Consider the following 13,937-nt stretch of genomic DNA (forward strand, 5'->3'; position numbering starts at 1 on the left):
GCCCTATGCGCTGACTTTAGCTATCCCATGGATGTCTGTTCCACGGCATCTGGGATTGAACTGGGCAAAAGCCGTCAAAATGAGTGAATGCGGGTTCCCAAAGTGAAAATGGGTAGTCTAGATCTTTAAGGAGGAAAAGGGAGTTAAAGAAATGAGTTTCCTAAAACAGCTTTGTGGTCGTGGGGGGACGCCAGGGAGAATGGGGGAATGAGAGGGTAAGGGAAGGGAGGCAGGAGAGAAGCAAGAAGCAAGAGAAATGGAATCCAGTTTGGGCACGCATCAGGTGGCGGAGGGGGCCTCAAACAGGGGCCCGCAGAGCCAAGGCTCTTCTAGACGGTTGGTCTGCGTGGAGCAACCGGTGGTGCTAAGGAGCGCCGCGCGTAGCAACCAAGGGTGTGGAGGAGGGCTGCATGCCTTGTGGCGGTTAGCTAAAGGATGGTGCGAGGGTGACGTGAGGCTGGGACAAGGGCCCCGCAGGTAGAACTGAGGGGTAGGCTCTGCTGGGTAGCAGGGGAGGCAGGGGCCAGCTAGGGGAACCAAGCCAAAAACCGGTGACTACGTGGGGGGCCTGAGCAGTGACCAGGCCGGACAGAGCAAGGGCGGGGCGTTTAGGTGGCCACGGGGTAGGCGGAGCTGGGAGGCTCCTCCCCGCCTGGCCCCACCTCCTCCCCTGAATAGTCAGCGTCCGTCGCTGAGCCCGGCGCGCCACAAGCTCGCGGAGAGGGAGGAGAAAGCATTGAGTTCCGGAGCTGTGCCTAACCCGGCCCAACCTTTGCTCCAGAGATCATGGCTGCCGAAGATGTGGTGGCGACTGGCGCCGACCCGAGCGAGCTGGAGGGTGGCGGGCTGCTACATGAGATTTTCACGTCGCCACTCAACCTGCTGCTGCTTGGCCTCTGCATCTTCCTGCTCTACAAGATTGTGCGCGGGGACCAGCCCGGGGCCAGCAGCGATAGCGACGACGATGAGCCTCCCCCGCTGCCCCGCCTCAAGCGGCGCGACTTCACTCCTGCCGAGCTGAGGCGTTTCGACGGCGTCCAGGACCCGCGCATACTCATGGCCATCAATGGCAAGGTGTTCGACGTGACCAAAGGCCGCAAGTTCTACGGGCCGGGTACGGCGGCCAGTGATGGGGGCGCGGAGACAAAAGAAGGGGGGCCCAGCATGGGGCCGGGCCCTGGAGGGGAGGGGGGAACGGGGCGCCCCTAAGGGGAGGGAGGAATGGCGACGCGCCAGGGAGGGCGGGCTGGAGGAGAGTCCGGCGGTCGTGGCAGGGCGGCTCCCCGGGCAGGCGGGGGACGAGGGGCACACTAGAGGGTCTGCGGGTCAATGGGGGACGCAGATCCTCATCCTGCGCTGCCAGCACTGGGATGGGGGTGGAGGAAGAAGGCTGAGGTTCTGAAGCCCGGGAAGGGGGAATGGGGCCACAAGGCTCAAAGGGGACATGCCAGAGTGCAGGATGTTGGGAGTTTTCGAAGATACCAGGTTTGGAGGTTCCTGGAAGGAGGGGTTGGTATCAGTTTGAGAAAGGAAATGTGAGTGCTCGAGGAGGAGGGAGTCCAGATTTAGAAAAGACGTGAAGGCCAATGACGCCAGGAGTAGCCATGGTGGAATGTTAAGGGTGTGGGAGAAAGAAAGCCGAGATGAGGATTACCAGCAGGTAGAAGCATTGTGCTTGGCTGAGACTGGTGTGTGTGTGCGTGCGCGCGCGCGTGTGCACACACACGCACGGGTGCGCGCACTTCTGCGGTGTGTATGTATTCAATGTATGTAGTTTGTCAGGTGTGTGTGTGCACGTGCATGCGTGTGCTTGAAACGTGGCATGTGTTCGATATGTGTGTGTGCGCGTGTGCCGTGTGTGATAGATTGACCAGGAAAGTCTGGAAGGCAAACAAGGGAGGCTCTATAGAGGGTAGGGAGCTGGTTGAAGAAGGAATAGAGGCTGAATGTGGTGGACGATGGTAACCTGGTAAGCTGATAAGTAATGCAGAATTTAGACTGTAGCAAGAGAGAAATAATTAGGAACCCCCCCCCCCTTGAGGGAAAGAGAAATGGGAGAATTCTGAGAAACAAAAGGGGTAGGGCTATGAAGGTGGCTCGGTGGGGGTATTTCAGAAAAAAACAACCAGAGGCAAAAGGAGGAATGGATGGGTGGATGACTACATGACTGCTGAGCTACTGGAGGGGCAGTCTAGAAAGAATCCTTAGAGATGAGGTTTTTCCAAACCTGGTTGCCTATCAGAATCACCTGATGCACTTGAAGGAAAGTGCAGGTTCCTGGCCTAATTGGCCATAAGCACACATGAGTGTCTGGGAGAGGCCCAGGAATCTGCATTTTAACAAGATCCCATAGGCAAATTTGAGAAGCCACCAGATTTGCAACTCCTGACTATGGAATACTTGGAGAGAAGAAACAAGAAAATTTAGGTCCTCCAATATGGATTCCTCTAAACACAGTGAACTGGGTTGGGGAGGGGCTGTATGTCCACATCCACACTGGTCTGAGAGGGGGAACATTAGACTACAGTAAACCCATTATACCCATTCCTTTGTTTTAATTGCCTAGTTGAACTAATCAGAATCAGATGTGTGAAGGTTCTTAAGGAACTGTTCCACTTAGTTCTTTTCGTAGACATTTTAGAATATCTATTTTCTGTAGACATGTAACTGCAAAATAATTTGCAAACCACACTTATATTGTCATTATAGTAGTTCATTATCAATAAACATCTTCATGTTAATACCTGTAATTACTAAGTCAAACCATAAAGTAGTCAAAACATGCATATGGAGAATCATCATATGGTTGTAGTTTGCAAAGTCATTCGGAAGAATGTTGATCTGTGCACAGAACAAAAAACTGGAGTCAGGCAACCTGCACTCTAGACCTGGTTAGGTCACTGAACAGCTATGTGACCTGTTACAAAGCATCTCTTGGTGTGAATTTTCCCTCAAAAATTACCAGGCCCATTGTGACATCTTTAAGTCTCTACCTTCTACTATCATTGAGTGGGCCCATGACTACATGACAACATCATGGTGGAAATGATACCTCATGTTTCAAAGGATTCCTAAAAATTATTCATTCAAATGCCTATTACTCTCTGCAAGGCACTGTTGTAGGTGCTGGGAATGTAGCAGTGAGCAAAAACAGACAAATATCTGTTTGTAAAGCTTCTAGTGAATATACATTATAGTGAACAATATGTATTCTCCAAGACTCTTTAATGTTCCTGCTAGACCTTGTTCAGTTATTCAAAGGGATTTGTTTGGTGAAGACTCCCTCTACCAATCTAATGAACATACTTTCTCAACTGGTGAGGTCCAAGCCAGTATAATTTGCCTATTTCAAGCATTAGAGGTGGAAATGGTAGCAACTAGTTTGTGAAAAATGTGAATATTTTTTACTTGCTTTCATGGAAATGGCAGCATTTAATGATGCTTGTTTTTAATAATCATTTTGGGGAAATCTTTTTTTAATATTTATTTTTTAGTTGTAGTTGGACACAATACCTTTATTTTTATTTATTTATTTTTATGTGGTGCTGAGGATCAAACCCAGGGACTTACATGTGCTAGGCAAGTGTTCTACCACTGAGCCACAACCCCAGCCCATTTTGGGGAAGTCTTAATGGCACTTAAAAGTTGATCATAGAATTCATCTAATTTGTATTTCAGATGACCAGGCCATATCGAAACTTGATTCATTCTAGTACTTGGCATAATGGTTACCTACAAACTTTTAAACCTCAGATTTGCTATCTAGCCTACTTTTGGGAAAACAAGACATTGTTTAAAGTACACTGGATCCTTTTCATTTATTTATGCAATATTTAAGTTTAAACATCCACTTTAAATGCCTACAGAATGATTCACTGCTCTTGGACAAAAGTTCAGTATAATATCATAAATAATGGCATTCTAAGTTTTGCAGGACTATTTTGGGGGTATTGATTGCTTTTTTTCCATGAAAATTTTAGTATTTTCACAGTTTTCAAGTCCACCAAAAATGGAATAATGAAGCTCTCTGTGTTATCTATTTATTGACAGTGAATCTTATGTAACATGTGGATATGAGTATCTGAACCACTGATACTCATAAAATGATTTCTCCTACAGATAACACCAGTTAATATTTAATTGAATCTCACAACCAAAGAGACCTATAATTTTGACTTATTAAAATATTTTGGATACATTTTTGAAAAAATGTTTTCATTTACACATTAGTAGTTATCACCTTAAGAAACCATAACTCACTGGTGTAACCCAATAACCTAGAGTAGAACAGATGTTCAACAGTCAACAGTGTTCAAAGTCCCTGGATTGAATTCTAACCTGTGGACTGTATTATCTTGGATCATTATCTAATACCTCCACCCCCTGAAGTAACCATTTAATGACTTTTGTATTAACAACTTGCAAATCACAGGATATTGAAAGTGTAAAGTGTTTTGATTTAGTTATTTAATAGTTTCATGACAACAGGTCTCAGTTTTACCTACGTAATTATCAAAGTATCAATATCACTTTATGTTTTGAATGGAATTTGATATTCAAAAAGGGGGCTTTCTATGTTGGTGGGTAAAGAAGCCACTTTCTTGTTTGTAAACTGCAGAGAAACTTATTATCTAATAAAGAATTGGTCTTTGGTCATTTTGTTTTTAAAGAGGGACCGTATGGAGTATTTGCCGGAAGAGATGCATCCAGGGGCCTTGCCACATTTTGCCTGGATAAGGAAGCACTGAAGGATGAGTATGATGACCTTTCTGACCTCACTCCTGCTCAGCAGGAGACCCTGAGTGACTGGGACTCTCAGTTCACTTGTAAGCAGTTTTTTTTCCCCCTTAATTGTGCCTGGATCAAATTTCTACCAGTAATGGGGATTCATGGCAGAACAATAGTTATTACTAAGCAGCCTGAAGCTTGGGTGCATTTTGATAGGCTCCTGAGTCTTGGAGGGATCAAGTTCATGGCTTGAAGTAATTGTAGCAGTGCTGAGTCACCTGCAATGATTGCATACCAATTTTTAGCTTTTCTCTATGGAAACTTGGGTTTCTGGGTTTTTTTATTTTAAAATTTTTGCATAGAGGTTTGTATAGATTTTACACTAGGATTTGGGTATGTAGGGGAAAGGACAGTGGCCCTCGTGGCTATAGAAAGAGAGGTTTTTATAAGCCCTCTCTTGTAGAGCTTGCTGTTTAAAAGCAGCCCACATCTCTGTTGAAGAATGGGAGACTTGTATTCTGCAAAACAGCTTCTCTTTGAATCTAATTGAGCCTAACTATAGGCCTCATCTACAAATGATGCTTATAATCTGCCCAGCAACAATGGTGTCTGCATTTTTAGAAAGAATGAAAGAAAAAAGGAGACACTTGTTTCTGGCTTGTGCTATGGGCTGAGGTCTTGGGAAGGGGTTAAATTCAAATTTTGAAAATTCAGGAATTGGCTTCTGTCAGACCTAAATCCTAAGGGTTTAATTATCACTACAGCAATATTTTACTGACACAAATTGATTATAAAGTTTCCCAAATTTTATAAAAAGTATGTGAAGACCATGACTGTTTCTTTGAGAAAAGATTTTTCATTTAAAATGTAGCTTTCTATTTGCTGTTCTCTATAATCAGTTAAATATTACATGTTCTTTTGGCTATATCCAACCATTTTCTTTGAAAATAATGCTGACCTCACAGAGAGTTCTAGATTAATAATTAGCCAGATGTAGCTCTACCATTGAGTTTGGATCTCAAGCGGACCACATATGGCTTTCAAATCTAGAGGCAAATATATTTACTTTGAAAACATAATCCAGCTACCTAACATAGTCACGAATTGCATCCCAAGGATGCCTTCATAATGATAAAAGTCTTCTATATGAAAATAATAAGGAATAATTTAAAAGTTTTGGTTACCACTAAACCTACCTTAAGTAGACTCTACATTGTAAGAATTTATAAAAATATGTATATGAACAACTAATGTTCTGTTTTCTAGGGTTTACCTTTATCAATGGGAGATAAATGATTTTTTCCCCTTAAACTGAGATGAACCTCAAATACTGTTGTAACATCTTAGCTACACTCAAAGCTAGTGTAGATTTCCCCCTTAAGGCAGGTTTCCCAGGTGCCACCTGCCTTTTATTTATCTTGCACAGTCCTGAACACCCCAGGGACCTTTATGCTATGTTCAAATAGGGAAGTTCTAATTGTTCCCAATGATTATTTCACACAAAAGCAGCTCTAGTTACCTGGTTAGACAGGTTGGTTACTCCTCTCATTCCTACCCATATTCCAAAAGAGATTTGGGCCTTTTGGCTTCTGACATTGAGGTAATTAACCCTATATTTATTTGGCTGCAATAATGTTGTAGTTTGTTGACTGTAGTTTGCCCTCAAAAATCTTTTGTCTCCAACATCTCCAGTCCTCTCCTGGCTCCTTTACCACTTCGTTTATCTACTCATAGGTTTTTCTTCATGCTGGAGAAAAAAAAATTCTCTCCTGCTATCCTGTATATCTACTAAACCATTATTCTTTCCTTTAACTGTCCAATAAACTTCTGATATGTTGTCATCCCTATACACTGCAAAGATTTTCAGGGACCTGCTTCCTGCCTGTACTGCAGCACCTCACAATCTCCTGTTTTGTACCCCACCAGAGTGGCTCCCTCTACAGAGTACCCATTTTGGTCCATGGGCTATTTAGTTTTCACTCCATTAACTCATGTTTCCTGTTTTCTTTCAAAGTATCTCATATCCTTTCCTTTCCATTCCTGTGCATACCACCCTATTCCTGGCTCTGGTCCCTTCATATGCTGGTCTCCCTGCTCCTTGGATGCCCTTATTGAAATCTGCTCTGATCAGTGATAGCATTGTTGCCAAATGCTATTTTGCCATGTCATTCCTTTACTCATGAACTTTCAATGCCCTTTGCCACGTATAGGTTAAGTTCACATTCCTTGGGCTGGCTTCTTAAGGGATTTCATAATATTTCCCCACACTGTTTGGCCAACCTTATCTCCTACTACTTCCAAATGTCAATTCTTCTCCTGGCAACTTGGTTTCTTTATTGCTTTCCAGATATGTCCAGGCCTACCTGTATGCCTTTGAACATAATGTTTTCATTTTCTGGAACTCTCTCACCAAATCCTTCTCCACATTCTCCAAAGCATGAAAGTGCTCTGCAACCCTTCTGACTGATTCATGGATGAGATCTCATTCTTCTAAACACTCCCTACACACACAATTCATTTTGACATTACTTTGCACGTTCATTGTCAGACATAGCTACCTGTTTCATACTTCTGTCTTTTAAACAAAACTCTAATTCCCTGTTGGCAAGGACTGTGGTATAAATTACTTTTGTATCCTTCACGGAAGCTAATATGTTGCTGAGTATGTTATAGGCCCTTAATATTTTAAAAGGAAGTGTAGTAATTTTTTTATGAAGCATGTAAATGACCATCTGCATTTTCTTCTCTACCACCAGTCAAGTATCATCACGTGGGGAAACTGCTGAAGGAGGGGGAGGAACCCACTGTGTACTCAGATGATGAAGAACCAAAAGATGAGAATGCTCGCAAAAATGATTAAAGCATTCAGTGGAAGCATATCTATTTTTGTATTTTGCAGAATCATTTGTAACATTCCATTCTGTCTTTAAAACATGGTGATTTCAAAATTTAGAAAAGTTTTGAACTTGCTGTAAATTTTTAAATTAACATCACTAGTGACACTGATAAAACTAATTTCTGTCTTTGAATGCATGATGTGTTTATGTGTCACAAATCCAGAAAGTGAACCACAATGGTATAATATAAATGTTACTACTGTTTTTCTTCTATCTGTAGTTAGCACAAGCTGAATTTAGATTTGGTTTTCCTGAGAGTCGGGTAAGATGTGGGTATCTCCCCAAACAGGTAAAAATGTTAAATGTGCACCAAGAACAAAGGATTAACTTTTAGTCATGTTGTTCTCTAAAGACAACAAATCCCTTTTACTCAATTGACTTAACTGCATGATTTCTGTTTTATCTACCTCTAAAGCAAATCTGCAGTGTTCCAAAGGTTTGGGTATTGATTAAAGAGAGCCATCCAGTAACAAAGTGATATCTCAACACCTCCCTCACAGGGCTCATTCAGGAAGATTCACCGTGTTTCTGGACTGCTTTGTTGTCCTTGCCCTCGCAGGACACACAGACACTTTCACAAACACAGTAACCTACAGTTAGGATTAAAACAGGATCTGAACATTCAAAAGATAGCTTTAGGGGGGAAAAATCTAAATACATGAAGAAGATTGTAAAGCTGACCTCCCGGTCCCCATGTTCATGACATGGCAATGGTTATTTGTTTATTTGATAAAATGTTCAATGTGAGAGGGGCATACGGACCAGGAGCAGGTGGGTGCTCTCCTTAGAGTCTTCATCATAGTCCTGAAGAATGAAGAAGCAGAACATGTCACTAGCCATGTGGTTTTTAAAGTAAAATGTATTCATGAGATAATAACAGTTATCCTTCGGTTGTTACAAATCTAGCCACTGCAAAAGTAGTAGTCAAGTATCTAGGTCTCAGATAGTACTCTTTTGGTTAACACTAAACCTAGCTTAAGTAGACTCTACAGTTGTAAGAATTTGTAAAAGTATTATATGAACAACTAGTAAGGTTTCAAACTCTTGTAATTGTAGTTAAATAGTCATTGTATTTTCTTGTGAGCTGTGTTTAATGGTTTTACCTCAAATCAGAAAACAAAATGAAGTGCTTTGGACAGCTAATAAAATGGTTTTACCCTGTATAGTGTGATGGCTCATTTTAACTTTTTAAAAACTTATTCTAAGAAACTAGATTGAGAGCTGGGTGTGGTGGCCCATGCCTATACTCCCAGCAGTTTGGGAGGCTGAGGCAGGAGGATTGCAAGTTCAAAACAAGCTTTAGCAATTTAGCAAGGCCCTAAGCAACTCAGCAAGACTCTCAAATGAAACAAAAATGGACTGGGGATGTGGCTCAGTGGTTAAGCATCAAAAAAGAAAGAAACTAGATTTAGTCATTTTACTTTAGCTTAAAATTCAGTTTCACTTTTGAGTGCAGGTTTTTTTATTTGTGCTCCAAAAGAAGCAAGTATAATCCTTCCACTACAAATATCACCTTGTCTTCTTAAGAAATTGTGAATTGAGCCAGAGATGGTGGGACACACCTGTAATTCTAGTGACTCAGAAGGCTAAGGCAGGAATATCACAAGTCCCAGGCCACCCTCAGCAATTTAGTGAAACTGTTTCAAAATTTAAAAAGAGGGGAGCTGGGGATGTTGTTCAGTGGTTAAATACCCCTGGATTCAATCTCAAGTACCAAAGAAAAAGAAATATTGAATTGTTTTTGAGTCAGAACTTTCTTAACTGAAGTCGTAGCAGATTTATTAAGGAGTAATGTTATTAACTGCAACAGTGCATGAATATTTTTAAAATGTGCTTTTTTCCCCCACACTATTTTATCCAAGAAATATTCAAATGCTTATTTTATGTCAGGTGCCTTACTACACCTTCTGCTTTGGAGAAACTGTGGAGGGAGAGAAGTTAGGCCACCTTTGTAGCCTTAAGTCTCATTTTAAAAAAGCAAATATTTATTTTTTAGTTGTAGTTGGACACAACTTTTATTTATTTATTTATTTTTATGTGATGCTGAGGATCGAACCCAAGGCCTCACACGTGCTAAGTGAGCACTCTACCACTGAGCCACAACCCCAGCCCTTAAATCTCATTTAACCGTGTAGATTAGGCTACTCTGTTTACAGTTTAGCAGGTTTTTCTGATGCCAAGAGGAAAACATCTAGAATGTCATTAAAACTTCAATCCCAATATCCTGATTCCCCTGCATTCAGAGCTGAATCAACATTGTGTTGATTACATGTCAAGAGATATTACCATAAGGCAGGATTTTGAGGCAAAACCTTTATCAAGTCCATACTCTATATGCCATTGTATAGAAAATGTGTAATTCTAGAAAAGATAGCAGTGATTGTTACCACTTCCATACATCTAGCAGGGCAGGTATCTGGGTTACCTCTGTTTGCTCCCCACCTGCTGTCACCCAACCAGCTGCAGAGACACTTTGTTCTCAGTGCAGAATTGGATCTCAAGCAGCATTGGTTACATATTTTCTATATCTGTGGTTTACAAGCAGCATAGGTTACATGTTTTCTGTATCTGTGTTTCAAAGCAAGCATTGGCTAAGTTTTCTGTATCTCCCTATCTGGCTTCTCTGTAGAATGTAACATTCTCTATACCTCTGAGGGCCAAATTTATGCAAATTTGCTATCCAGAACAAGCATCCACTATTCCTTGCTGTTTCAGGAAGAGTTCTTTTAACCACACAAGTGCCCAGAGTTGAAGGTACAGTCTGTCTTAATTACATAATACCTCAAGGCAGTTTGTTGTGTATTTCATGTACAAATATAGTTAACTCTTAAATGATCAAAGACTGATTATCAGGAATCTAGCTTCTCTACTAGACTCCCCATCCCATACCCAGTTATTTTTTTGTATTGATAAACTTTGACACTTCCACCCAGTGCTGAGGGGATAAGATGAAATTTCATACTCAATTCTGCTACCTTTTAATAGGACTGATAAAAAGTGTACTGAAGGAGGGATAATTACAAATCAAACATGATTTTGATTTATCCAAAATGAAAACAATACTGGTTGTTGGTACCATGAGCCCTACACAATTCCCATGAACTCATCATAAAGGGAAAACTAGCATAAAAACTATTAAAATTGGTCACTATGTTTTCAGACAAACTGTTAATTATGAGTGTTCAATATTCTAGCCAATACATGTGGCAAATGAACAAAGACTCAACAGTCACTATGACAATTTTATTTTTAATATATATGAAAATTAATTGTGTCACTATTTCTCTAACAATGCAAATGAGGAAAAAGAGCAACATTAGTGCAATGCTGTATTCTACAGGTAGAAACTTCCCCCAAAAGTGGAATTATCAACATTTATTTAAAAATTAACATTTTAAACAGTTTGCAACAAATAAAAAATACATTTATTTGGTTCTATTTTCAAAATTACCAAGTTACATGGCTTTCTACCTGAGAAATTCAAACTGAACAAAAAAACGTGACAGATTTTTTAGCTTTCTTACAGCAGTATGAGCAGCACATACAAGGAAAAACATGAAAATACCTATTTAAAAAGACAAAGTTTAAAGTTCAGGCCCTTATTTAATACAACATAGAAAAAGGATATGAGAAAATACTTTGCACCACTTAAATAACAGCACAACAAAGAATAACATCAATTAAGAGAATATGGTTATAATAATTTCAGTTCTATTTCACTCTTTACTAAGCCACTTGATTGAAAAGTACAGGATAAGTTGTCTTTCTCATTTAAGGCCTACACAAAAAGATTGACTCAAATCTAGAATGCATTACCACAAGCTATAAAAATACAGGTTGTTCAGAAAGTCAACATAAAACCTGTATTCTTACTTTCTTCTAGGTCCCAGGATGGTATATAGCAAACAAACCAGACAAAAATACCATGTAGAAATGAATTAGCACCAGTTCTATTATACAAAGAAAAATTGCACATGCTATATTCAGCAATTTATTTTTTATGTCTGTTTGCTGAGCAGTAAATTGTTTCCATGTCTTAAAAACTGGGCAAAGACAAAAATTATCAAATGATGGAAAATTTTGAGATTTTTCCCCCAAAACAAACATAGCTATTTTCCATTACAAACCCAGAAAGTTCTTTGTTTCAATGACATAAAGTATGAAAAAATAAAGAGACAGGTTTTTATTAGAGGTGGATAATAACCTAATTAACAAAGTTGTCTGGCAAAATATGAGCTGTTATTATGTTTAAAAGGCTACTCTGGACAACAGCACTTTGAACATGAATAGTCATTGCTAGTCCTCAGAGGAGAAAAGGCACTTGCCCCATGAGCACTTTTTCAAATTTGATTAGCCAAACCTAGTTTTAATAGTGGAGTCACTGGCTTAAAAGTGGGATTGAGCACGAGAGCCAACAAATTACTCATTGGTTATTATTAGTAATAGACATGATCTGCTATGGTGTGTTCACTTCTGAATTTTGCATGTTCTAACATATCATTATTAAAATACAAATTGATCCATGAAACTTGTGGCTCTTTAGATAAATGAGACTTTGTAGCTACTTCAGATACCAGGTTGCTCAAGAGGCTGGTTATGGGCACACATTGTGTGACATCATTCTTTGCAACCACACTGACTGGCATCCTACCTGTTTCTACTAGCTGGTGCTTTTCTACAGAATATCAAATTAAGATAGTTTGAAATGAATTGTAATATGAAAATGTTGCCTTTCACTGATTTTGTGGATTAAAATCATTTTTTTCCTGTGCAGGCAGTATCTAATCTAACTGATATCTTCTATTGCCAGGTCAGGTATAGCTTTGTTGGGAAAATAAAGGATATCTACTGCCCCTGAGGTCCTAAATCCAACATAAGGCAGAATTCATTGGCCAAGCTTTCTATAGAACATACGCTGCACTAAGATTTAAGTCTTTAAGATAATCTATAAAATGTCTCAATTTTAAAACATATTTAAGAAGTCCAAAATGAATAGGTAAAAAGATAAATTCTTTATGTTAAATAGAGTTTATAAATCCTGAACACATACAACTTTTCCACAACCAGAAAACTATGGTTTTTTCCCTTAACTCTTCCTAACTCCATGGCATAATTGAGGATTGAGGAGGCACTTGTTACTGTCTTATAAAAGTCAGTTTGGGGATATTCAGTGACTTTTTACAAACCGATGTCACCCAACCCTGAGTGAAAGAATTACATAACCTGAAATGGAACTGTCATATCTTCTCTTCCCAAGTGCCATTATTGGTGCTCCAGGGTATTGACTATTTCATTTTGCAAAGCCCTCTAATTTTATCACTTCAATCCTGTTGCTTTTCCATGATGGAAAGATATGGGGTTCATAACACAACAACAAAAAAAAAACTATTAATTGTTCCCTGACCATTTAAACCACAAAGGACAATCTGAGCCCCCTTTAAATTCTTATTCCAAACTTCGTCTCTAAAAGGACAACTCTTTGGGTTTTATTGACATACATTAATATGATGAATTACCTTCCTGTGGATACTGAAAAACTCTCTAATGTCATGAAGAAGTGTATGCTCTAGCTGTTGTCTCTCTCTTTTATCTATAATTATTAATAAATAAAAGTGAGAAAGGATCGTTATTGCACTTGGTGTTTCTGACCAAATGAAAAAACATGTAAAAGGTTCCTTATTTGTTCACTGTTGTCCTCTTTGAAGATGAATGATACTAAATGATGATGTTGTGTCAGCAAAAGAGCCATACAGGGCTATCTCTCAACCCTTCTCAATGTTAATCTGCTCCTTCACTGGCACCAAATTAAAGGTATTTAAAAAAAGTCTGTCCTGGCCAGGTGCAGTTATACACACCTATAATCCCAACAACTCAGGAGGCTGAGACAGGAGGATCTCAAGTTCGAGGCCAGCCTCAGCAACTTACTGATACCCTGTCTCAAAGTCAAAAATAAAAGGATCTGGGGGTATAGCTCAGTGGTAGAGCACCCCTGGATTCAATCCCCAGTACCAAAAAAAAAAAAAAAAAGAAAAGAAAAAGAAAGAAAGAAATATTTAAATCATGAAGCTTTGCAAGCACATTGCTTTATCAAGCTTCATGATCCAGAGGTTTTATATTTCCAAAGCTTGCCAACACACCTGTGGTCATTTTGATCTATGTTTTACACTTTGGAAAGAGAAACAAGGTTTTGCACTTGATCCTGCTCAAGCTCTTGCTGTGTAGTTACTAACTACATAGTTATATTTGGTTTTAAATTTTCTTAATTTCCAAATCATTGATTATAAATAAGAGTGTTCCTGATCAAAGTAGCCA

General features: G+C 39.7%; 1 protein-coding gene across 1 annotated transcript; it reads left to right on the top strand.

The window, feature by feature from the left end:
• Positions 1-704: 704 nt before the first annotated feature.
• On the top strand, positions 705-8,786 carry Pgrmc1 (progesterone receptor membrane component 1). The gene is made up of 3 exons (XM_077106643.1): positions 705-1,114; positions 4,671-4,826; positions 7,485-8,786. Exons 1-3 carry the CDS (start codon positions 787-789, stop codon positions 7,586-7,588), a joined length of 588 nt encoding a protein of 195 aa, XP_076962758.1. The 5' UTR covers positions 705-786; the 3' UTR covers positions 7,589-8,786.
• The last annotated feature ends 5,151 nt before the right edge of the window (positions 8,787-13,937 follow it).

This window comes from Callospermophilus lateralis, chromosome X (assembly GCF_048772815.1).
Source record: "Callospermophilus lateralis isolate mCalLat2 chromosome X, mCalLat2.hap1, whole genome shotgun sequence".
In the NCBI taxonomy this organism is placed as follows: domain Eukaryota; kingdom Metazoa; phylum Chordata; class Mammalia; order Rodentia; family Sciuridae; genus Callospermophilus; species Callospermophilus lateralis.

Bases quoted from the DNA above. Each gene is read 5' to 3' on its own strand.
- Pgrmc1 (XM_077106643.1), top strand. From the start codon at position 787: ATGGCTGCCGAAGATGTGGTGGCGACTGGCGCCGACCCGAGCGAGCTG. The intron at 1,115-4,670 runs GTACGGCGGCCA...TTGTTTTTAAAG, and splicing joins CCGCAAGTTCTACGGGCCGG to AGGGACCGTATGGAGTATTT. The intron at 4,827-7,484 runs GTAAGCAGTTTT...CTCTACCACCAG, and splicing joins CTGGGACTCTCAGTTCACTT to TCAAGTATCATCACGTGGGG.